At 39.5% G+C, this 24419-nt stretch overlaps 1 protein-coding gene across 6 annotated transcripts in view; it reads left to right on the forward strand.

The window, feature by feature from the left end:
* PPP1R12B (protein phosphatase 1 regulatory subunit 12B) overlaps nt 1-24419 on the forward strand; it is a 204915-nt gene that overhangs the window by 148985 nt on the left and 31511 nt on the right. The window contains exon 1 of one of the 6 annotated variants that reach the window (XM_011232606.3): nt 15929-16725. The exons of the other annotated variants lie outside the window; for them this stretch is intronic. Coding sequence (XP_011230908.1) covers nt 16624-16725 — 102 coding nt within the window. The 5' untranslated portion in view covers nt 15929-16623. Of the gene's footprint in view, nt 1-15928; nt 16726-24419 lie in introns of those variants that run through there. 6 annotated transcript variants of the gene reach the window in all.

Here is a 24419-nt window from a genome sequence, read left to right on the forward strand (position 1 = left end):
ATTGAGCCAGCCAGGCACCCCTGGAAAAATAGGTAGTTTAAAAAATTTATTCACTCAGGGGCGCCCATCTGCCTTCGGCTCAGGGCATGATCCCGGCGTTCTGGGATCGAGCCCCACATTGGGCTCCTCCGCTGTGAGCCTGCTTCTTCCTCTCCCACTCCCCCTGCTTGTATTCCCTCTCTTGCTGGCTGTCTCTCTCTCTGTCAAATAAATAAATAAAATCTTTAAAAAAAATTATTCACTCAATTCAATAGAAGCAGGAAAGGAGATAAAAAGAAGCAAAGGGAAAACATGTAAATAGTAAATATAAAATAAAATGTGTAAGTAATCATAATGAATATAAATTCATCTACAAAGCCGGAGGGGCACTCAGATTATTCTACTTACTTTATGCTGTCTTCTAAATGATACTGAAGGGGGTAAAAAAAAATATGGGAGAAAATATATGCAGATACTCGCAAAGAAAAAAACTGATATGGCAACATTAATATCCATCAAAAGATAATTTCCTGCCACCTGTTCAATGCCAAGTCAACACACCTTCACCTCAGACTGATGAGGACTCAAACTGACACTCTTCCCCCCAGATTCCAGCCCCTGTGCTCAAGTTTGTTCCCAAAAGTGGGCATAATTATAACAGCAGAATGAAGCATCCCAAATAGTGACACTAATTCTGTGGAATATATAATGGATAAAAGGAGTGTACTAGGCAGAGAACATCTCCAACAAGCACATCAAAGAACAATACATACAGCATGATTCTGGTTCCTAAAAGAAACAAATCTGGGAAAAAGAAAACAAGACAAAATCAGAGAGGGAGACAAACCATAAGAGACTCTTAATCATAGAAAACAAACTGAGGGTTGCTAGAGGGGAGTGTGGGGAGGATGGGGTAACTGAGGGATGGGCATTAAGGAGGGCATGTGATGGAATGAGCACTGGGTGTGATATGAAACTGATGAATTACTGAACTCTACCTCTGAAACTAATAATACACTCTATGTTAATTAATTGAATTTATATTTTAAAAAACCCAAAAAAGATAATTTCAAGCAAAAAGCATCAAATTATAGAAAGATATTCCTTACTTATAAAAAAAAGGAACAATCCACAAACAAGATATAAAATAATGGACTGTGGACACTGAAATATAGTTTCAAAATTTATAAAACCAAAGCTGACAGTAGCAAGGAAATAGTAGATTGGCATTCAGAGTTGCAGATCTTAACACACCTGTATTAGAAACGAATGTCAAACAGGCAAAAATACATAAGGACATAAAGGATTTGAACAACATAATTAGCCCACTTGATCCAATAGATGTAAAGCACACATGGAATGTGTATACCATGAGGATCACACTAAAGTTAAAATCAGCATTCACTCATTCATTCATCAAGTATTTACCGAGTGCCTGATGGTTGCTGTACATTGCTCTAGACACTTGGAATACGTTAGTCAGCCAGACAGATCCTGGCCTCACGGAGCTTAACATTCTAGCAGGGAGGAAGGAGGCAGACAGTGAGCAATAAACATGTTAAGACAGTGATAAATGCAGTTTGAAATAAAAAGAGTTGGAATAAGGAGGATTGGTAGAAAGAGGACAGCAGTTGTAGTATCAAATAGGTTGCCTGAGTAAACAGACTGAGATTTGAACAAAGATTTGAAGAAGCTGAGGGAGTTAACCACAAAGATACGTGGAGGAACAGTGTTCCTAACAGGGCAAACAGCTAGAGCAAAGGCTGTAGGGTGAGCAAGTTCTGGCACATAGAAGAAATTATAGAGGAAAGTAGTAGGAAAGAGAATCAGATCATGTAGATAATAGGGTATTGTAAACCTTTGTGTTTTACTCTGAGTAAAATGAAGAGCCATTGCAGGAGTTTGAGTAGAGGAATAACATGATCTGACTTAAGTTTTAAAAGAATCATTCTAGCTACTGCATTGAGATTAGACTTGAGACAAGAGTAGAAACTGGGGGACTATTATAGTAATCCAGGCAAGAGGTGATGGGAGCTTGGATCGTGTGGCAGCAGTAGGGGTATTGAAGGTTGATAAGATTCTGAATACGTGGCATGTGAGGGAAAGAGGAGTCTTGGGTAACTCCAAGGTCTATTGGCCTGAGCAACTGGAAAGATGGAGTTGCTATCAGTTGACATGGGAAAATCTGCAGATGTTGAAGGTTGGGGAAGACAATCAGGAATCCAGTTTTAGATATGTGAAGTTTAAGATATCTGCTAGATATCCAGCTGGGAAAATGACAGATCTGTTGCATCTTTGGAGCATTTAGATGTTATTCAAAGCCATGAGACTATATGACGTGATGGAAAGACAATATAGAAAGAGGACTAAGGACTAGAACAATAAGGATATTTGACTAATTAAAATGGATTAAAAACCTAAATGTGAGATCTGAAACCATTAAAACCATAGAAGAGAATACAGGCAATAATTTCTCTGACATTGGCCGTAATAGCATTTTCCTAGATACATCTCCTAAGGCAAGGTATACAAAAGTAAAAATAATCAATTGGGACTACATCAAAATAAAAAGCTTTCGCACAGCAAAGGAAACCATCAACAAAACAAAAAGACAACCCACTGAGTGGGAGATGTTTGCAAATGATATATCCAATAAGGGCTTAATATCCAAAATATATAAAGAACTTAAACAACTCAACACACATACTATACACAAAAATCAGATTAAAAAATGATCAGAGGACCTAAATAGACATTTTTCCAAAGAAGACATACTATGGCCTACAGACACAGGAAAAGATGTTCAGCATTACTAATCATCAGGGAAATGCAAATCAAAACCATAATAAGATATCACCTTATTGTATCTGTTAGAATGGCTAAAATAAAAAACACAAGAAATAGCAAGTGTTGGCAGGATATAGAGAAAAAGGGAACCCTTGTACACTGTTGATGAGAATATTAGTTGGTACAGCCACTATGGAAAACAGTATGGAAGTTCCCCAAAAAATTAAAAATAGAAATACCGTATGATTCAATAATTCTGCTATTAGGATATTTAACCAAAGAAAACAAAAATATTAACTTGAAAAGATGTATGCACCCCTATGTTCATTGCAGCATTATTTACAATAGCCAAGATATGGGAAGCAGCCTAAGTGTCCATGGATAAATGAATGGATAAGGAAGATGTGGGGCGTATGTGTGTGTTTGTATATATGTGTACATATATACACACACGCTGGAATATTATGCAGCCATAAGAAAGGATGAGATTGTGCCATTTGAAACAACATGGATGGACCTAGAGGGTATTATGTTAAGTGAAATAAATCAGACTGAGATGAAAGACAAATACATACGGTTTCACTCGTTAGTAGAATCTAAAAAAAAAACAAAAAAAACAAAGCAAAAAAAACACCAAATGAATAAAAAAACAAAAAGCAGAATCAGATCCATAAGTAGTAAGAACAAACTGATGGTTGCCAGAGGGGAAAGGGTTAGAAGATACAGGCTCTCAGTTATAAAAGGACTACGCCCTGGGAATAAAAGGCACAGCATAAGGAATATCGTCTATGATTGTGACGTGTCGGAATAGATGGCTACACTTGCGGTGGACATAGCAAAATGTATAAACTTGTCAAATCACTATGTTATACACCTGAAACTGTCGTAACATTGTGTATCAACTGTACTCAAAATATTTAAAAATTTAACAAAAAAAGACATTTGACTAATTATACCTAGGTGGTACAAGTTTCTCTGGTTGGAACAGCAGACTTTGTGATCATCCTTCTGAGTGGTTAAAAACAGATTCGCTTTTGGGGTGCCTGTGTGATGCAGTTGGTTGGACGTCTGACTCTTGTTTGGACTCAGGTTGTGCTCTCAGGGTCATGAGGTCGAGCCCCGTGTCGGGCTCTGTGCTCCGCACGGAGTCGGCTTGAGAGTGTCTGCCTCTGCCCCTCCCCCCGACTTGCACACTCTCTCTCTCTTTCTCAAATAAATGAATAAAATATTTTAAAAAAAAAATTTGCTTTGCTCTTGGAATTTTGATTCCAGTTTTAATGATAGGTTTTGTATACTGTCACTCAGTCTGTATTAGGACCAGTAGTGTGTATTTGTAAGATAGCTAGGTCACCAGTAGTCTGTGGTATGGAAAAGGTATTTTATTTTTTGGTTTGTTTGTTTAAATATCTGATAACTGAACATACAGAGACTATGACTTTAACTCCAATAATGCATTATTATCACCACCCAAATTGACTAGCGCAGATAGTAACATTACATGCAGCATCTTGCAAACTGATTAGAACAATGCCCAGGGCACTCAAATATTAATTCTTATATGCCCTTTGTGCTCAAACAAAGCAATATGTGGTTCTGTGTATGCTGGTCATCATGGAGCTTAGTTCTTTCTGGAATTGCGTGCTAAGCAACAGACTCCAGGAGTCTAATTAATTTGATCCCCACATTGGTCCTGTTTGCTACAAACTTCGCCATGCCTCATGAGCCTCACAAGTTGTGTTTCTTAGAGAAATGCATATGTAGCTCTTATATTCTGCAACAGTGTTTGCCTCCACATAATTGTGTTTATGTGGAATTACATCGGCATTGCAATGTGGGAATGACAGGGTTGACAGGACCATTAACTTGAGTACTCTGGGAATTGTTTCCCTGCTGCCCCCATGGCTAACTGAAGGAGCTGTGTTTCTGAGTTATATTATGGTGTGGGAGTTTGAAATGGAATTCTTATTAAACAGTACATAGACTGTTCTTTACCTGCCCTGGGCAAAAATAATTTGGACAAAAAATAGTACTCTCCCTATGAAATGTTTTATCTTTCAACTTTTTCTCTGTAATGAACGGCTTTTTTTTTTTTTTAATCTCTTGTATCTTAGGTAGAGGGAGAAACTGATATGTCATCTTCAGAGTTATAGCTGTACTTTTTAACCAGAACCAAAGCTTAAACTTCCTCTGGCAGATCCCTAGTGAAGGGGCAAACTGATGTCCAGTGGAAATGAGAAAGGCAGAAAAAGGAAAAATTGGATATTGAGAGGATTCGCTTGGCATGGAACAAAATAATTTGAGCCTAAGAGAAATGAGAGTGTTAGAAACTAAACCTGGCAGTACAGTGGCATCTTCCATTTTCAGCTATTTGGAAGTTTTTTAACTGAGAGCATGGCCATAGAGCATATATAGATAACACATAGACCGCTCATAAAGCAGACGGACAAACATTGATGCCGTGTATGTCAGCAGCGTCTGCAAAGCAGAAAGGGTGCATGCCAGTGCATTGTAGACTAGGAAGGTTCCTTTGTGACTTCCAGGATCTGTACTATTATAAGAAAATTAAGTGTTGAGTTTAACGACATTTTTAATGCTAAGGAGGTAGTATTCGTAGTAAACCTAGATGAGTGGAGCAGATTTTATATATGGACCAACTATAAATTCACAGTTATGAAAGATTTAAAATTTCTGCATGAACCATACATAGATCACTTTTCTTAGTAATAGCCTTTTTCTTTAAAACTCTGCAGTTACTAATAATGGGAAATATTTTTCCTTTTCTTACCACCTGATGGAGCATTCAGCCAAATTTATAGGTTTTAAAGAAAATTACCAAAATATTGCAAAAAATAATAAATCTGGTTGATGACCGTTAAAAAACTTGAACTTAAAGTAGAATTTCTGAACCTTTATAATTTATTTTTATAGATTTCTATTACTCATAGCTTACGATGGTTCTCTGATTGTATACTTTTTAAGCTGTAGGTTTCATTGTCAAGAAGCTTATTATTACCATATACTGAGCCTATGTTTAAGGCATGTTGCCACCAAATGGTAGTACATTTTGCCTGATACACAGATTGTAAGCACAACATAAATATCAAACATATCATTATGCACTAAACAAATTTATTTATTTTAAAGGCTTCTCTAGGGGCGCCTGGGTGGCACAGCGGTTAAGCGTCTGCCTTTGGCTCAGGGCGTGATCCCGGCGTTCTGGGATCAAGCCCCACATTAGGCTCCTCCGCTATGAGCCTGCTTCTTCCTCTCCCACTCCCCCTGCTTGTGTTCCCTCTCTCGCTGGCTGTCTCTATCTCTGTCAAATAAATAAATAAAATCTTTAAAAAAATAAAAATAAAAAATAAAGGCTTCTTTAAAGTATAACTATGTATTTTAGGGTATTATTTTTTAAATGTGGCAGTGTTTAGCATCTTTTTCCTTGACTTTTTTTTTTTTAAGATTTTATCCATTTATTTGAGAGAGAGTGCACATGAGTGGGGGGAGGGGCAGAAGCCAAGGGAAAAGCAGACTCCCCGTTGAGCAAAGAGCACAGTGCAGGGCTCCATCCCAGGACCCTGGGATCATGACCTGAGCTGAATGCAGACCCTTAACTGACTAAGCCGCCTAGCCTCCTTCTCCTTGACTTGTTAAAGTAACTTTATTATGATAAACAACTTTTTAAAACAACTCTTGGGGCGCCTGGGTGGCTCAGTAGATTAAGAAGCTGGCTCTTGATTGTGGCTCAGGTCATGATCTCAGGGTCATGGGATCAAGCCCCAACTTGGGCTCTGCACTGGGTGTGGAGCCTGCTTAAGATTCGCTCTTTCCCTCTCCCCATTCCTCCCCCACCCCCCACCAGTGTGCATGCTCTTTCTCTCCCTCTCTAAAAAAATTAAAAATAAAAATAAAACAACTCTTTACTGAATGTTTATAGTTGTAACAAAAGTTTTGGATAAGTCATACTGTTTTAAGCTACTTATTCAGCGTTTAACCAGCCATATAACCTACAGAGAGAGCCCTTTGGGCTACTTTTAAGCTAATCAAAAAAGATTTAATTTGCTCTGTTAGTGCTTCTGATCAGTTGAAGCATTTTGACTCATCAGGGTACTGTGAGCATTTTGACAGAGTAATTATTCCTTCCTCATGTGGCTCCGTCTGGAGCAGAGTAGGACGCATTCAGCGTCCCTGACCCTGGCCTACTAAATGCTGAGAGCACTCTGCAGTCATTGTGAGAACCAGTGTCCCCACATGTTTGCACATGCCCCTGAGGGAGTATTGCCCCCACTCCCACTTCTACCCTTGACAAAAACCTCTGCTCAGGTTCTGAGTTGCCCCCTCTAACTTTACTTACTGCTGTTTCTATCGGATATGGCCTATAAAGAAAGTGTGAGTAAAGGGAAAACTGCGTAAGTTATTCCCATAAAAAAGGAGGTAGCTTCTGATTGCCTTTTTTAGCTGTTACTCAGTTTAAATTTGATTGCAAAACACTTAACCTATAAACTAATTCTGGGACAGGTTTATTAAAGGACCTGTAATAATCCCTTACCCTTAAGTGAGTTTCTGAGATTTAAACTTTTATAACACTGGGATATTATTTAAGTTTATGAGAGGAAGATGGGAAACATTCTGAAGACTAATAAAAATTGGTGAACTCCATGCTAGGCAACTTGCAGGTCTTATCTTTGCTTCTATGTTACTGTCTTGTACCTCAAAATGGCTCTATCTCCTGCTCCCTCCCTCTGCAACCCACCAGAGTATACACAAGCCTTTTAGTGGATGTGTTTTGTTGGTCGGATTTTTAGCTTTTATTGCTTTTTCATAAAGAACACATGTCAAAAGTCCTTTATTAAATGGAAAGAATTGCATGACTTCCTTCTGTTCTTTATTTCCTTATATTGGAATGAAGGCTGACTCTTCACCCTGGAATGACTCATTTCAAAGGAGTTGAGGGTAAGAGAGTCATTTTGTGGTAAAATCCCTAATATGTCTACCTCACTCAGGAGCATCTCTGCAGGAGAAATCATTAAACATGAGTAAACGTCATTGATCTTCCCCATCCCCAAAGAAGGGGGAAGATTTTCATATCACATAAATTAAAAATGAGGATTAAGATGAGAAAATGGAAGGACAAAGGAGTTAAGTGACAAAGAACTTCCTGTTCTCTTTAGAACTTCTAATATATCCCCTTTCCCCCAAGTAATGCTTGTGGCCCCTCTAGGTGCCCAGTAATAAAAACAGCAGTATAAATACATGGAATAGTAAATGCAGCTCTTACTCACTCTGACTGTTCTTCTGACTTGGCTGTGTGCTATTGATGGTCTCCTTTAAAAACAGCTTATTGGGGCACCTGGGTGGCACAACGGTTAGGTGTCTGCCTTCGGCTCAGGGCGTGATCCCGGCGTTATGGGATCGAGCCCCACATCAGGCTCCTCTGCTATGAGCCTGCTTTCTTCCTCTCCCACTCCCCCTGCTTGTGTTCCCTCTCTCGCTGGCTGTCTCTATCTCTGTCGAATAAATAAATAAATAAAATCTTTAAAAAAAATAAAATAAAAATAAAAACAGCTTATTTGTTTAGTATGAAATTAGAAATTACATAAGAACATGTGGTTGAGGAGGGCTTGTTTGGGTTTTGTTTTGTTTTTTATGTTTACAGTTTTTTAAAAGACTTATTTATTTATTTTGAGAGTGTGAGATCGAGGGAGGAGTAGAGGGAGAAGGAGAGAGAGAGAGAGAAGCAGACTCTTCTGAGTGCAGGGCCTGTTGCAGGGCTCGATCTCAGGACCCTGAGATCATGACCTGAGCCGAAACCAAGAGTCGGTCACTTAACCCAGGTGCCCCTACAATTCTTTTTTTTTTTTTAATTGAAGTATAGTTGACATACAATGTTATATTAGTTTTAGGTGTACAGCATAGTGATTTGACAATTCTATACATTATGCCATGCCGCAGTAAGTATAGTCACCATCTGGCACCATACAAAGTTATTACAGTATTATTGAATATACTCCCTATGCTGCACTTTTCATCTCCGTGACTTGTTTATTTTATAACTGGAAGTTTGTACCTCTTAATCCCCTTCACCTATTTTGCCTAACCCCCAGCCCCCTCTCTTCTGGCAGCTGCCATTTTGTTCTCTGTTTTGTTTTGTTTGTTGTGTTTTTTAGATTCCATGTGTAAGTGAAATTACACAGTATTTGTCTTTCTCTGTCTGAGTTATTTCACTTAGCGTAATACCCTCTAGATCCGCCCATGTTATCACAAATGACAAGAGTTCATTCTTTTTTATGGCTGAGTAATATTCCATTATGTCTACATACGCCGCGTCTTCTTTATCCATTCATCTATTGATGGACACTTAGGTTGCCTCCATATCTTGGCTGTTGTACGTAATGTTGCAATGAACATAGTGATACACACATTATTTTCTTTGGGTAAATATCCAGCAGTGGAATTACTGGATCATATGGTATTTTTAAGTTTTTGAGGAACCCCTGTACTGTTTTCCATAGTAGCTATACCAATTTACATTCCCACCAACAGGTGTGAGGAATCCCTTTTCTTCACATTCTCGCCAGCAGCTGTTATTTCTTGTCTTTTCTGTAATAGGCATTCTGACTGGTGTGAGGTGGTATCTTATTGTAGTGCTAATTGTTAATTTTAGCAGTATGGAGCCCTCACTTTGCAGTTATGTAAATCTTGAGATTTCCTATAATCTTTTTGAAGATAATAATCACATCTTAAAGAGCTTTATATAACCCTAGTAGTTCCTTACGTGGAGTAAGTACTTAATAGTGTTAGATGGATTTGTGGAAGAAAAGTATCAGTTGATGATTAAAAATAAAAATATTTTCAGGACACCTGGGTAGTTCAGTCGGTTAAGTGTCTGCATTGGGCTCAGGTCATGATCTCAGGGTCATGGGATCAAGTCCTGAATCAGGCTCCTTGCTCAGTGGGGAGCCTGCTTCTCCCTCTGCCTGCTGCTCCCCCTGCTTGTGCTCTCTCTCTCTCTCTGACAAATAATAAATAAATAAAATCTTTAATGAATGAATGAATAAATAAAATATTTTCTTTGGCCCTTATATTCATAAATGGGGCTGAAAATGATTACTCTGTTTCACACTCTTAGTTCCAAAAGGAGGAACTTGCATCTTAAACTATTTATAGTTCTTAATTGTTAATATTTGACTCATTACCTTCTTCCCTAAATCTAAACTAAAATACTGTATAGTGTGGCTACTCAGAAGTTTGTAAACTAAGCCACCAAAAAAACTGATTTGCTGGAAGCAGTATAAAAATTTTTGGAAGACTAGGTAATGTCTGTCAATTTAACAGTGTCCTTTAGGCTTTGAAGACTTTGTGGTTTGGAAGCCATGCTTACCTTCCAAGAGGAACTTTCCTATGCTTTTTTTTTTTTTAAGATTTTATTTATTTATTTGAGAGAGAGAGCACAAGAGAGCACGGCGGTGGGGGCGGAGCAGAGGGAGGGAGAGAAGCAGACTCCCTGCAGAGCGACCATGGGGCTCGATCCCAGGACCCCAGGATTATGACCTGAGCCCAAGGCAGATGCTTAACCAACTGAGTGTCCCAGGAGCCCCTACTTTTGCTATATCTGACAAAATGGGTGCTGGGAAAGGATTCTTTTGGCACTATGCCAAAAATAGAATTTTAGAGATGATAGTTCTAAATGATTGAGTTTCAGGTTTGTGGCCTCATCAGTAAAGTCTAGGCCTAATGTTTCTGAGTATAGCCATACAACATTTATTTCTTGACTTAAACATTTCATAGTTTAGGCTTAATTCTGACATTCACAAGTGCTAATAGAGAGGGTCTTTTCTGATCCCCTTAGCCATAAGCACTTCAGAACTTAATTCTGTTACTGTCTCTCCTTTTTTGTAACAGAAGAACTTGAAAGGTATAGATACGGACCATTTGAGATTGTAAAACCACTCTGAGATCGTTTTAATTTTAAAAGTAACTAATTCCAAGAGATTACATTTTCTATGACTTATAGAATGATAAAGCCTCTATGGGTTTTACAATCTAATAGAATTATGAGGTTTACTTTTAGCAGTTGTTCATAGTTGATATATCAATTTATAGGTATATCCACCCCCTTCTATGCACATCCATTTTTATTTCTATACTCAGCCCTCAGGACTTTAAAAAATTAGTTTGGCTCTGAACCAAAGAGCAAATTACGTTCTTTCTAGCTAGCTGTTGTTTCACCTGTGTCTTCACATTCTGTTTGTCCTTATATACTCTTAATCCTTGCCCTAATTCAAAATCTTTACCAGATGAAGTTTTTTAAAAAAATATTTTTAGGGGTGCCTGGGTGGCTCAGTCGTTAAGTGTCTGCCTTCGGCTCAGGGCATGATCCCACGTTCTGGGATCGAGCCCCACATCGGGCTCCTCCGCTGGGAGCCTGCTTCTTCCTCTCCCACTCCCCCTGCTTGTGTTCCCTCTCTCGCTGGCTGTCTCTCTCTCTGTCAAATAAATAAATAAAATCTTTTAAAAAAATAAAAATAAAAAAATATTTTTAATCTATCCTGGATAAATATCAGGACCCCTTCTGTAGGCTGCTAGTCTGTGTGGAATAGCAAATACAGCAAGCAGAATATCTAAAAATTTTTTTCTGTGAATTTAATAATAATACCATGTTTGATACCCAAAATGTAATATGCTTTCAAATTCTAACTACAGTCTCCCTCTCCTATGGTAATGAACACTGTTGATCTTGAATTACTATTTATTGGGGAAAAGGGGGAACCATGGTCTTCAACTACAAAAAAAAAAAGAGTTGGAGTTCCAAACATACCTTTTTGAGATAATAGTCTGGGCTGTATTGGTTCCTCTAGGTAAAGCCCTTCAGTGACATTCAAGGAATCTCTTAACGCTTGAGACCACACAAAAGATTTGCAGGGTGCATTTGGGTAGTCTGAATGTTCGTATGGTGAAACTCTGACAGTCTGACACTAGCGATGATTCTGGGAATTTTATCAGTCATAATAAAATCACTCTCTGGTGTTTGTCCACCAAATCCCACCAAAAAAGAAAATTTTGCTTAGTAAGTAGTGACTTTTTGTACTATTTCCAGATTTTCCTGATCAAGCAATGTAACATTGGGTCAGATTGAATTCAGAGCACATATCTTTTGCCAGTCTGATAACTCAAGGATGAGAAAACTATCCTCCTGTCATCCCGGAGTAGAAACTACTCTCTCTCTTCTCACCTGCGAAGGACTCGTACTGTCTCTTTGTTCTTTGCTTTCAAACTTTTTTGACCATGACCCACGGTGAGAAACGCATTTTACACTGTGACCCAGTATACATATAGATGTATTCCAACAGAAACAACGGTTCCATGAAAGCATACCCTTACTCTATGTGTAATGTACTCTGACATTTGCTATTCTGTTTCGCTTTTTATGGATCTGGTTGTGAACCCCTAAATTAGTTTGTGACCACCTAATGAATCTTCGTTCATTGTGCCTTTAGCCCAAGTGATTGCTTACTGCCATTAACAAACCCAGTTCTTTGGTGAACACAAAATCTTAATTGTATTTGTAATGGGAGACTGTCTTTTGGAAGTTCTCTGGAGTTAAAAGGAGTTACCTCATTTGCCCCCATTTCCCACCCTCATAGAACTGGGTGGGTTTTTTTAACTTTTTATTTTGAAACAATTTCAAACTTACAGAAATATTTTAAGAAGAGTACAGGGGCGCCTGGCTGGCTCGGTCGATTAAGTATCTGACTTCAGCTCAGGTCATATCTCAGGGTCCTGGGATGGAGCCTCATGTGGGGCTCCCTGCTCAGCCAGGAGTCTGCTTGTCCCTCTGCCCCTCCCCCAGCCTGTGCTCATGCTCTCTCCCCCCCCCCACAAATAAATAAATAAGATCTTAAAAAAAAAAAAAAAAAAATAGTACAAAGACCCTTGTGTATCCTTCACCCAGAGACCACATTCAGATTTCACCGGTTGTCCCAATAATGTTCTTCATAGCAGAAGGATCCAATACAGGATCATACATTAGATCCGATTCTCATGTCTCTCTAGTTTGGCCTTTCCTTGCTTTTCATGACCTTGGGTTGTTTGTTTGTTTGTTTTTAAGATTTTATTTATTTATTTGGCAGAGAGAGGAAGCGCACAAGCAGAGGGAGAGGGAGAAGCAGGCCCCCTGCTGAGTGGGGAGCACAATGCAGGGCTCGATCCCTGGACCCTGGGATCATGATCTGAGTTGAAAACAGATGCTTTACTGACTGAGCCACGCAGGCGTCCCAACCTTGGTATTTTTTAAGGTAATAGGCCTGTCATGTGTGTCCCTTAGTTTAGGCCCAGTGTTTCCTCATAAGTAAACCCAATTTATGCATTTTTTACAATGTCACAGAAGCGGTCCTTTGCTCTTCTCATTGTGCCCTAACAATTTGTCCCACTACTGTAATGTTGAGCTTTGATCACTTGATTAGGATAGTGTCTGCTAGGTTTCTCCACAGCAAAGCTCCCTTTTCCTCCTTTGTGATTAATAAATACTTTATGAGGCAATACTTTGAGATTATGTAAAATCCGGTTCCTCCTCCTATTTTTATCTACTGGCTTTGGTATCCACTAATGTTCCTTTCTTGGATTGATTTTACATTGATGTTTGCCAAATGGTGGTTTTTCTAATTTCATTACTCCTACATTTATTAGTAGGCATTCTATTGTAAGGCAGAACTTTCTCTCCCCATTTCTTTTCTTCAGTCATTTCTTTATATTAATGTGTGCTCAAGAGTTCCTGTTTTGTTCAGTGGTTTATAACTTTTCACTATCATTATTTATTTTGATGCTCAGATTGTGTCTGGTTTGGCTTTTTAAGCAGGTCTCCATGTCCTTTTGTCATGTTCCCATTATTGTTAAAGTGCTTCCTTACTTTCTGACACAAGAGACCCAGGCTCATTTTCTGTCCCTGCTCCAACTCTGGAATTACTAATTTCTCTAGGGAGCCCCATTCCTTTTAATGGAGAATGGCACATAGAAACGATGATCTGGGCACCAGGTGTGCAAAATGCTTCTGGGGTGTTACTCTTCCCACATCTCTTCTTGCACAGAGCTGGGAATGCATACGTAGATGCATTCATCTAAACACACATACTTTCTTACATCTTTAGTTATTTATGTCTGTATATATTGAAAACCACTAGTTCATGTTGATACCTTCAATCCTGCATATCACAAGGTTTATCCTAGGTTTCCCTTTTTTCTTATTTATATCTGCCTTCTCCAGCACTGAGAAACCTAGCTCCCATTAGCTTCAGTATGTTTGTTTATTTGCTCAACACCCCTGTATAAAGCCAGTCCCCTAACTAGACCACGTTACTGCCTCCCTCAGTATTGAGAGGATCAGGTGAGATAATGTATGTTAAAACACTTTTTTTCCCCTAAGATTTTATTTATTTATTTGAAAGACAGAGCGTAAGCAAGTGAGCACAAGCAGGGGGAGGGGCTGAGGGAGAGTGAGAAGCAGGCTCTCCACCAAGCAAGGGAGCCTGATGTGGGGCTCGATCCTGGGACCCCGGGATCATGACCCAAGCCAAAGGCAGATGCCCCAAAACACTCTAAAATATAAAAGAGTTTACCACTGCCTAGAAGTAGATTTAAGAAAGAAGTAGAAAGAGACAGGAATAATAGTTAGGAGTAGTAGGCTTTTACGTTTCCTCTTCAGTTGCCAATGAGTAATGAAATCACTCTATAAACCTTACATAAACAGGTCAGGGAACTGACTGATCAGACTTGTTCTTGCCATGTCTTTGAGGAATAATGTAACCTGGTGACTTTCATTCTGGAGAGTGAAAAAGTATCCCTCTAACTTCCCTAGACAATCGTGCTTGCTATGGGATTGTTACTATTTAGGTTTACATCAATATTTCTTTTCTAAGTGAAGAGATCTAATAGAGAAAAACTCACTCTTATCAGATGAGATTAACTATATAAGTAGGATCAAAAACAGATTCATAAACCTGAATTCCCAAAATAATTGGCCTTTCGGGCACAATATAATTCTGGCTTGTGGTGGAATTGATCGGTCTTCTTAAGTTTTTTAGATTGGGAATGAATTAAGATCTCTTTTAATAAACCCTTATCAACCTGTATTCCTCAGACCAGCCCCTGAGTAGCTGATCACTTCCCTTCCTTTAATTTCACAAAATTGGTCAAAAGAATAAAGAAAATGTTAAGATAATTACAGGAAAAAAGAGTGGCATTCTAGGAAGATTTGAAGGAAAAAGTATAAAGTTTGTGTAGGAAAAGGAAGGGCAGGATAGAGTTTCCAAGAGCCCAGAGACAAGTGAGTTGTTACTTGGGGCTAAACCCATTGGCTTAGAAAGCATTTGGCCTAGAAATGTTGGATAGGGTAGTGATGACAACAGAGTGCGAAAGATTAAATTTGAGATGTTTCAAGGCCAAATTCAAAAACCTTCAACACTAAGCATATAAATTCCTTTCTTTTTAACTCTTAATTGTCCCTGTGGGCAACTCAGTCCCTCAGTCCGGTAGTCTTGTATTTCCGCTCCTGTCTCTGCGTTCTCTCTTCATTTCTGACCCTTTCTTTCCCCTTACCTGGACCCCTTTCCCATGTTGTTCTTCCCTGATTACGGCATTTTAGAAAACTCGGGTAAGCTGTATACTCAGAGACTCAGCCATTAAAGTCTCTAATGTACAGAGAGCTTCCTTTGCAGTGGGCCAAAGTTTCAGTTTGCTGGGCTTCCTTGTGGTACGGCAGGAATGACATGTCATTAAAGTGGAACATAAAGGGCCTGAAGGTGCTCTGACTGATGTGTCTGTCAGGGCTTTGTTACTTAAGAGATCCCGAAGTCGAAAATTCCCCATTCTCATATTTAGCGAACTGTTTGGAGAAATCAGCCATTGAAACTGCTGCTTACTCTGACTGAAGCAGTGGATTCCAGAAGGCTTGGTGGGTTTCGCCCCTGAGCATGTCCCCAAAGAGCCTCCCTTTACTCCTAGAAACTGGCAGGCTTTCTTTTCCTCCTGCAAGTGGCAACCCGAATACTGAGTTGAAAGTGAATCTTTGCCCTTGGCTCTTCTCCAGCATTCCTCGCTGAGCGAATAGGGATTTGGAATGTCAGAAAATAGAAGAGGGGAGGGGAAAAGATGTGTGTATGACTGTGAGTGTTTATATGTAAAAGCAGCTTCAGTCTGGGAGGACTTAGGGAAACTTGACTTCCTCAGATGGCTTCCTTCTCATAAACTCTTGGTTCCTTATTTGTATTTTTTTGTTTTTTGTTTTTTTTAAGTTGTTTAACCTGAATTTATCACGGCAGTTCTAAACCCCTTCCAGCCCAGTGGAGTCAAGCTAAGGAAAGACAGCATGATTTCCAGAGGATTTCTCTTTCTTCCCTCTGGATAAACTGACGGTAGTTCGTCCCAGGCTCATCTCCGGCAGGATCCAAGGTCGTCTTTCCTCTGGGATTTAATCCGGTGTCTTCGGGAAATTAGACTCAGGTTTTATTGGGGAGCAAGTCTCACTAAGAAGTATCCTTTTGGGAGAATCAGGACTCGATCTGGGCGTAAAAGGTGTGGCTCTGTACAACACCCTACATCGTGAGCTACCAGTCCCGAGCACTTGTGGTTGAAGCTGGACTGAAAATATTGATGGAACACGCCTCTCAGACTCTGTTTAACTGTGGACAAGCTCAGAGCGAAAGACTATAATTTACAGGGTGGCTTTTATCCTTTATTTAGTTCTACCCAAAGTCTTCTCACATCAAGTCAAAAGGAGAGCTTCTGTGAGGGTAACCTGCAGGGGCAGTTCCCCAGCTTTGCGTGAAGAATCCAGTGGTTGAGTGTCTGTCTACATCCTGAGGAACCATGTCCTCTTTATATACCCGAAGTAAAGAATTCACTCGGAATAGGAAATCTCAGTCTGATTCTCCCCCAGCATCTCCCTCCCCGACTGCCAAGACACTCCGAGTAAGCAGCATTTTATTTACATATGTTCGTAGCTGTGTCAAAGGTGGAGAATGTATATGTAACTCGGGGGAGTTAGGTTTAGAGCAAAGGCATTACAGAGCATGTGGGAATCGGTAGAGGGAAAAAGAAAATTTGCAAGTAAAGACCCTGTTAGCTTTTCTGCAGGAGGTTATGGTTCATAATACTTACTGTAATCTTAAGTAAAAGCAGACTTAAGTATGTCAGACTACAATTTCTGTCTTTTAGCTTTTAATTGTCAGTTGTAAGCTGCCTGACAGTAAGATTTTAGAGTCCTTGTCACTATATCTTACAGGCGTTTCTTAATTTCTGTGGCTATTTTTAGTTGCTCCCTTTCCTGTTTTTTTTGTGGGTCAATACTATGTTTCCAAAGAAGAAGCTCCCAAATGGCCATGAAACTATATACATTAAACTTCAGTTACATGCAAGTTCCTCATGAACGTCTGCGTAGGCGTGTATGTGAGAGAGAGTATGCCCTTGCCTGTTTTATGTGTCCGTTGAGTGGTAGAGAGAAAAAACAAAATGAGCAAGGAGTTACGGACACTTGGAGTCTTTCTTACTCCTCAGTCACCGTCAGGAAATTTCATGCTTATACAGTCAAAGAAAGAACTCCTAGCCAATGACAACCAGCTGTGTGGAACTGTGTGTCATGTCCTAGGCAGATCCACTTGAGTTTTTTTATCGAGAGCATATCTCTGTGGAAGCGATTTGCATCTGATTTAGTGTCTTCCTCTGTAGGAAACTGACAAAAGCAAGGACTGCTACCAATAGCAAGTGATGAGAAGCCCTGATGGGCATATTAGGTAGTAGGCAAGGTAGCAGTTCCTTCTTAGGGAACAGATTAGACTCTACTGTATATACAGAATAACAAATCCGATGGTGACAGTTGCCTTATTTGGGGAGCTGTGGGGGAAGAATCTGCAAGAAACCTGAATTGACTACTGCATTTCTGAGTTATTTTATATTCATTCTCAGTGTCTTTCTCATGGGGTAAATTACCATGGAGTGGCATTTGCTATGTGACATGTTGGTCTGGGACATCAGCGATTTAGTTACCAGAATACCAAAAGGATTTTGTTATAAAGCTATTTCATTCATGACTTCTTTTTGTGAGAGGACTGAGAGGCTCCAGTGTATATGTCACCATTGTTTTGTTCCGGGAGAGTTTCATAGGCTGGTGCCTTTCTTTTCTAAGAAGCCATAGAGTGTGGGGCGCCAGGGTGGCTCAGTCGGTTGACTGTCCAACTCTTGGTTTCAGCTCAGGTCATGATCTCAGGGTCGTGGGTTCGAGCCCTGCGTCAGGCTCCGTACTGAGCATGGAGACTGCTTGGGATTCTCCTTCTCCCTGTGCCCCACCCTGTGCACATGCACACTCTCTCCCTCTCTCTCTCTCAATTAATTTATTTATTATTAATTAATTAAAAATAAAAGGGACTGTAAGCATATAGTTACTTTTTTAAAAACAGCCACAGAATGTTTCCCGCTTAGCAGCTGTTGGGTGCTTTTTGGTGGCTACCAGTTGAGGTCCATGAAATGGAGCACTTTTCCTTCAGTAGTGTTTCCCTTTGTTCCCATCCCTCTTATCGAACTCAGCAGTACCTTTGGTGTAAAGAGCCCATTGTTAACATTTGTTCACTACTGTAACCACAGTTCCCAGAGCAATGTGTGATACCTCGTGAGCATTCAGCAAAATCTGGTTAGTGACACACATGCCTTTTCCCTTTCTGTTTGAACCCATTTCTTCTTTACAGTTAAGTACTACTTTCTCCTTGTCTCAGTCCTAACAGCTGTCATCCACCCTTTCTACCCTCATTCCATCATCCCCCCATCCGTGACTTTTAGACAGAGGTCACAGTGAAAGAGAATTTGAAAATTTGGATTACAGGAAACCAGCACATGAATGGCCTTAATAAGAGACTGCTTCCCAATTTTAGTGGTCAGTGGCTGTGGCTTCCCATAATAGCATCTGCTTACTGTAACCAACTTCCAGGTCCACATAGCCTTAGGCTCTACTACAGAGAGAGTGTTGATTTTTGTATATCATTCATGTTCTATGATGTTGCTTGTGTCTTTACTGTCTGAGAGAGTGAAAGGTATACAAGACTAATTTGGAGGCTGTTGACGCTCTGAATAGGTTCTAAAACTAAGATTTATCTCCTAAGATTCCCCTGTAGCCTAGTTTCCTCTCGTGCCCTAACGAATTAGGTGCTGCTTACAAACTGGTTTTGAATGCTGTGACCATCCCTCTTCTTTCTCTGTTTGTGGTGCTCTTTACCAACTAATGTTGTGGTAGAGATGTTGCGCTCATAGCCTTTTGATGCTTGGTTATTTAACTGGCTGCTGCTTCACCTTCATTACCTCATTTAATTTCCAGCCACCCTGAAAGGTGGGTGTTGCTGTCACCATTTTACATAGGAGGAAACTGAGATATATGGAAGAGAAGTGGCTTACCCACATCACACAGCTAGTAAGCAGCAGAGCCTGGCCTCTCTGGCTCCAAAGCCCATATTTATCCACAATACTGGTTTCATACCAAATATGTTGGAAGGTCAAGGACGTTCTAGGGTCAAAGATGACAGTTAAAAGCTTGGGTAGCTGGGGAATCCAAAATTCAGACATAATGAGCACCCAGGAAACTGAAGTTGCAAGAAGGAGGAAGGCAGTGTCTACAGACCAATGGAGGGAATTGACATACTGAATCTACCATGCCTGATTCTCGAATCCTAGTCATAGTATGTGAAACCATGGATCCCACAGAGCTATGCCTCTCTCAGAGGCAGAAATACTTGAGTGAAGATGCTGGGACATGTCTGTGTGCATCTCTGAGTTAAGATCAGAATACCTCTTGCTGTCTTCATGCAAACTTGTGCACATTCAGTTTTCTGCTAGAAATTGCGCAGAGAGGTGTAGCCTCTGAAGCCAACATTCTTCAAAACAAATGATTGACATTTTGAGCCAGTGTATAAATATTTATGATTTTTTTTCTTACTGTTGTTAAAGAGGCTAAATATTAAATGCTTCCATATAAGGAAAATGCTCTCAAAGGGAATTTTTAAATAAAGGCTATTCACATGGGGAGCTTATTTTGGACACCTTGCTCTTAGCCAGATGTTCAAGAAGCCATATGGACAAACTGTAAACTGTTACTCAAACAGGTATGATTTTTAACTTGGGAAAACAAACAGCAGGATGATTTCTCAGTACTAGAAAACTGAAACTATCTTATCATACCTTTACTTTTTAACTCTCAACAGCTTCTGATACTTTTAACATTACGTAATTCAGTGTTTCTGTACTCTGTAAACTAGGACCCTTTTTAATAATATAAAAATGTAATGTTGGCCTAGAGATTGTACTAGTATCTTCCCTAATGAAAAATCACTTATATATGGAAGACTGCATATGTCTTACTAGCTAAGATTTTACTTTCTCTAGTTTGTATTTCAAAAATAATATTTTTCATTCTCTGAACACAAAATTACACTGTTAAACATGGTTTTTAAAAATACACCCCTCTCTTTCCATAAGGAAAATATCCATCATCCATTCTTTTAGTATCCTCATCCCCCACTAAAATGGCTATTCTGGAGCACCTGGGTGGCTCAGTCGGTTAAATATCTGCCTTCGGCTCGGGTCATGATCCCGGGGTCCTGGGATCAAGCTCCACGTCAGGCTCCCTGCTTGGAGGGGAGTCTGCTTCTGCCTTTCCCTCTGCCACTCCCCCTGCTTGTGTGCTCTCTCTCTCTCTCTCTCACTCATTCTCTCTCTTGCAAATAAATAAATAAAATCTTTTTTAAAAAATAAAATGATTATTCTTAGTGGTATGCTCCTAATATTGCATTTTTGGTCTCTGTTGATCCTGAATAGTGAAATAATTTTTTTAAACAAGTCCTTTGGCTTTCACACTAGGTTCATACTAGTTCAGCATCTCTTTGGTCTCTAAAATTTGTGGAGTTCCCTAAGTAACAGATCTGCTCATCTCTGATTTTTTTACACAGGGAAAGCAGAACAACTTCCAGACTTAGATTACTTTTTTCTTTTTTTTTTAGGATTTTATTTATTAGAGAGAACGCACGCAGGAGCGGGGGAGGGGGAGCAGAGGGAGAGGGAGAAGCAGACTCCCTGCAAGCGCAGAGCCTCCACAAGGGGCTCCATCCCAGGACCCTGGGATCATGACCTGAGCCAAAGTCAGACACTTAACCAGCTGAGCCACCCAGGTGCCCCAATTCACTCAAATTTCTAATGGGAAACACACCAGGTATTTATGTATAAGAATTTGAAGGCTTGGCCTCTGTTCTCACTCTCTGAAGCAACTACATGAGGTGCTGGGTTCACACAATTAGTAGACAATTTTCCTTTTGATGTCATTTTCCAATGTTGAAAGAAAATAATGATTCTGAATTACAAATACATTAGACACCTCTAGCTCTTGCTTTTTACTCACCGTTTATGTTATCGGATCCAAGTATATAAATTCTATTTACTTAGAAATTAGTCAGTTTAGATGGTTTAGCAGTTCTAAATCATCTTGAAAACAAGTGCCAGGTAATCGTTGGTCAGTGCTCTCAAATTATTATTTGCTAATTTAACAAAATATTTTTCAATACAGGTATATCCAAAGATGATAAAATACTAAAGAATGTCCACATTGTAGGGCTTAGTTGATATTTATTATATTGAATAGTCTTGAAGTAAGTAGGTCATCAGCTGAACTCTGGGAATCTTTTAATTAGACAGATTTTCATTGAATTGGTTGGTATTTACGATAATAGGATTGGACCTGCATCTATAAAACAAGATCAGTAGCATTTTCCTATTTAATCTGGATTGCTACTCCTTCAGGATTTATATTTTAGCTGAAAATACAGAGATTTTCCCTAACTTTTTTCACCCCAGCCATTAATATAAGTAAAGGGAACAATTATCCGACTTGTTTTGTTTTATGACCAGCTCTACAAACTAATCTGAGAACATTTGATAAACAAGTGAGTGATAAAGGATTGCTGCTTTCACAAGACCTTGTCTATGTGGCCCCTCAGGCTAACAGGCTCCTTTCTGCCTCTTAGGCTTCCAGACTGTCAGTATTGATAGTCATTCTTTGCATGTCCTTTCAGCTCTCCTGTGGCAAACACCAACAGTTCTTTAGTGTTTTATCTTATCTTTTCTTCCTCTCATACTGCATCTGGGCACTACCAATCTGGAATTTATTTTTCTCTTGGCTTTATAATCCATTATCACAGAATGAGAAACATTTGTCTGGGTGAGTAAGGCTAATTAAGAGTGCAATCTGTTAACTTTTTTTTTTCTAACAAAAACCACTAGTGTATCTGTTTTTTCTTTTCTTTTCTTTTTATTCCACTCAGGGAAAGTCAAAAGCAGTAATTCTACAACCCAAGGAATCTCCTAAGCAAGAGTAGTGAACCTGTAGAAACAAAAGCAGTTTCCCCATTTGGAATCTTAGATAGAGAGTGGACTAGTTAACCCGTGTTCTACATAAAGCTGGATGAGATGGCGTCTGAAGTCATGGTTTTTCGACCAGAGAGGCGGGGAGTTTTGAAGGTATCCGTTCCTTTCGTGGAGTTTCAGGTGACAACACAGAGATGCAAGCCCTGTCCTGCCCTTGGCCCTCCAGTTCTCTGGTTCCATGATAAATGTTTATCAAGGCCACCTATTCTATTTTGAATCTTCCCACCATTAACATTCCATGAGCATCTGCTATGCAATAGGCCCTGTGCTGGACACTGGAATTCAGAAATGACAGATATAGTCCCCACCTTCAAGGAATTGACAGTCTAACTGAAGAGATAAAGAAAATCAAATATAGGGTGTTTTTTGTTTTAGGAGATCAGTCAAGTGTAAATGGATTAGCCGGATATTTCAAGAACAGTAGAAGATAGGTAGTCAAAGAAGGAAGAAATTACATTACAAAAGTGGGAAGAAAATATATGAGAAAGTATAGGATTCTTTTGAGAGCTGCAGATCAGTGTGGCTAGAACAAAAGATATATTTAGGGGAATAATAGGAAATGAAACAGGAGACAGAGCAGGAGCCAGGTCATATAGGGCTTACTATGTCATTCTAAGGATTTGGGGAGTTATCCTGTAGATAAAGAATTGAAAAGTTGAAGTAAAATTGCTATGATCAGAATTGCTTATTTGAGAGGTATTTCTGGCATGTATGACAAGACTTGGGAATTAATAGAATGGGGGTAAGGATGAACCTGTGAGAGGGCAGAGTCAAGATGAATCCTAGGTCTGGTCTCGGTGACTCAGTAGAAGATGGCATGACAAAACTTAGTTGGCATATGTGGGGGGGAAAGGGCATGAAGTGGGGGAAATTATTTCACTTTGGGATATGTTGAGTTAGAGGTTTGGAGCATTTCAGGTAGTGATATACAGGAAGAATTTGGTCTAAAGCTCAAGAGAAAATTATGGGCTGAAAACATTGATGTTTATGATTAACATGGAAGTGGTGAGCTTGTCTGAAGAGTAGATGTAGCATAAGGAAAGAGCTGAAAATAAAACCTTGGGGTGGGGCAGGTAGTAACAACATGTGGCATCTTCCCGTCGTCTTTCCTATTCAGCTACTGTGCAGGAAAGCAGGTCTTATATATTGTTTGTGTGTTTGGAGGTATTGTAGTCAACTATGTTACAGTGATAAGCTTTAGTTCCCAAAGAATCCAGAAATTTAGGAGGTCAGTTTAGGGTCAGTTAAGAGTTTAGGGTTCTAGTTTTATTTTCTGTACATAATCAGTTATGCCACCTGGGGTGGTTTTTCAAATTTGAAAAAGTTCCCCAACTTATTCAGCATTGTTTTTTACTTCTCTTTCTCAATCATAATATTTGTGTGAATGGACAACTAATTATCGTCAGAAGACCCAAGGGAAGCAACTAGAGTTGGCTTTCTTCCGCCTTTTATTCTTTTTCAGCCCCTTTTTGTTTCTGTTCTTAACCTGTTTATTGTGCAGTGAGTGGCAGTTATCCACAACTGGGGTATTAGTTCTCATCACAGCCCGTCTTTGGTTACACAATGCAGGGAGCTCTACCAATGTGATGCTTCGATAAAGGTACTAAAAATATGTCTGGACTTTAACCTTTATGGTTCATTATGAAAGCAACATTTTCATATAGGAGTTTTTACACCTTTGTGTTTTTTAACTTCATATGTTTGCTTATCTGGGAAAGAGTATAACTATCCAGACAGTAAAATAATGACCTTAAATGTCTGTAGGTTAGAAAGGGTAAGTAGAGGGGCGCCTGGGTGGCACAGCGGTTAAGCATCTGCCTTCGGCTTAGGGCGTGATCCCGGCGTTCTGGAATCGAGCCCCACATCAGGCTCCTCTGCTATGAGCCTGCTTCTTCCTCTCCCACTCCCCCTGCTTGTGTTCCCTCTCTCGCTGGCTGTCTCTATCTCTGTCAAATAAATAAATAAAATCTTTAAAAAAAAAAAAAAAGAAAAGAAAGGGTAAGTAGAAATTAGCCTGGATTATCAAAATCTACAAATAATCAAAACCCTTTCCTTGAGTGCCAAGGAATTTGTTTGAGCTTATTACTCTTGCAGCCAGCAAGCATTGGCAGAGCCAAAGGACCAAAGAGAAATGGGAGAGAGAATAGAAAAACAGAGAAAACTGTAGTAATATCGTAGCTAACATTTATAGAACATTTGCTGTATGCCAG

This window comes from Ailuropoda melanoleuca, chromosome 8 (genome assembly GCF_002007445.2).
Source record: "Ailuropoda melanoleuca isolate Jingjing chromosome 8, ASM200744v2, whole genome shotgun sequence".
Lineage (NCBI taxonomy): Eukaryota > Metazoa > Chordata > Mammalia > Carnivora > Ursidae > Ailuropoda > Ailuropoda melanoleuca.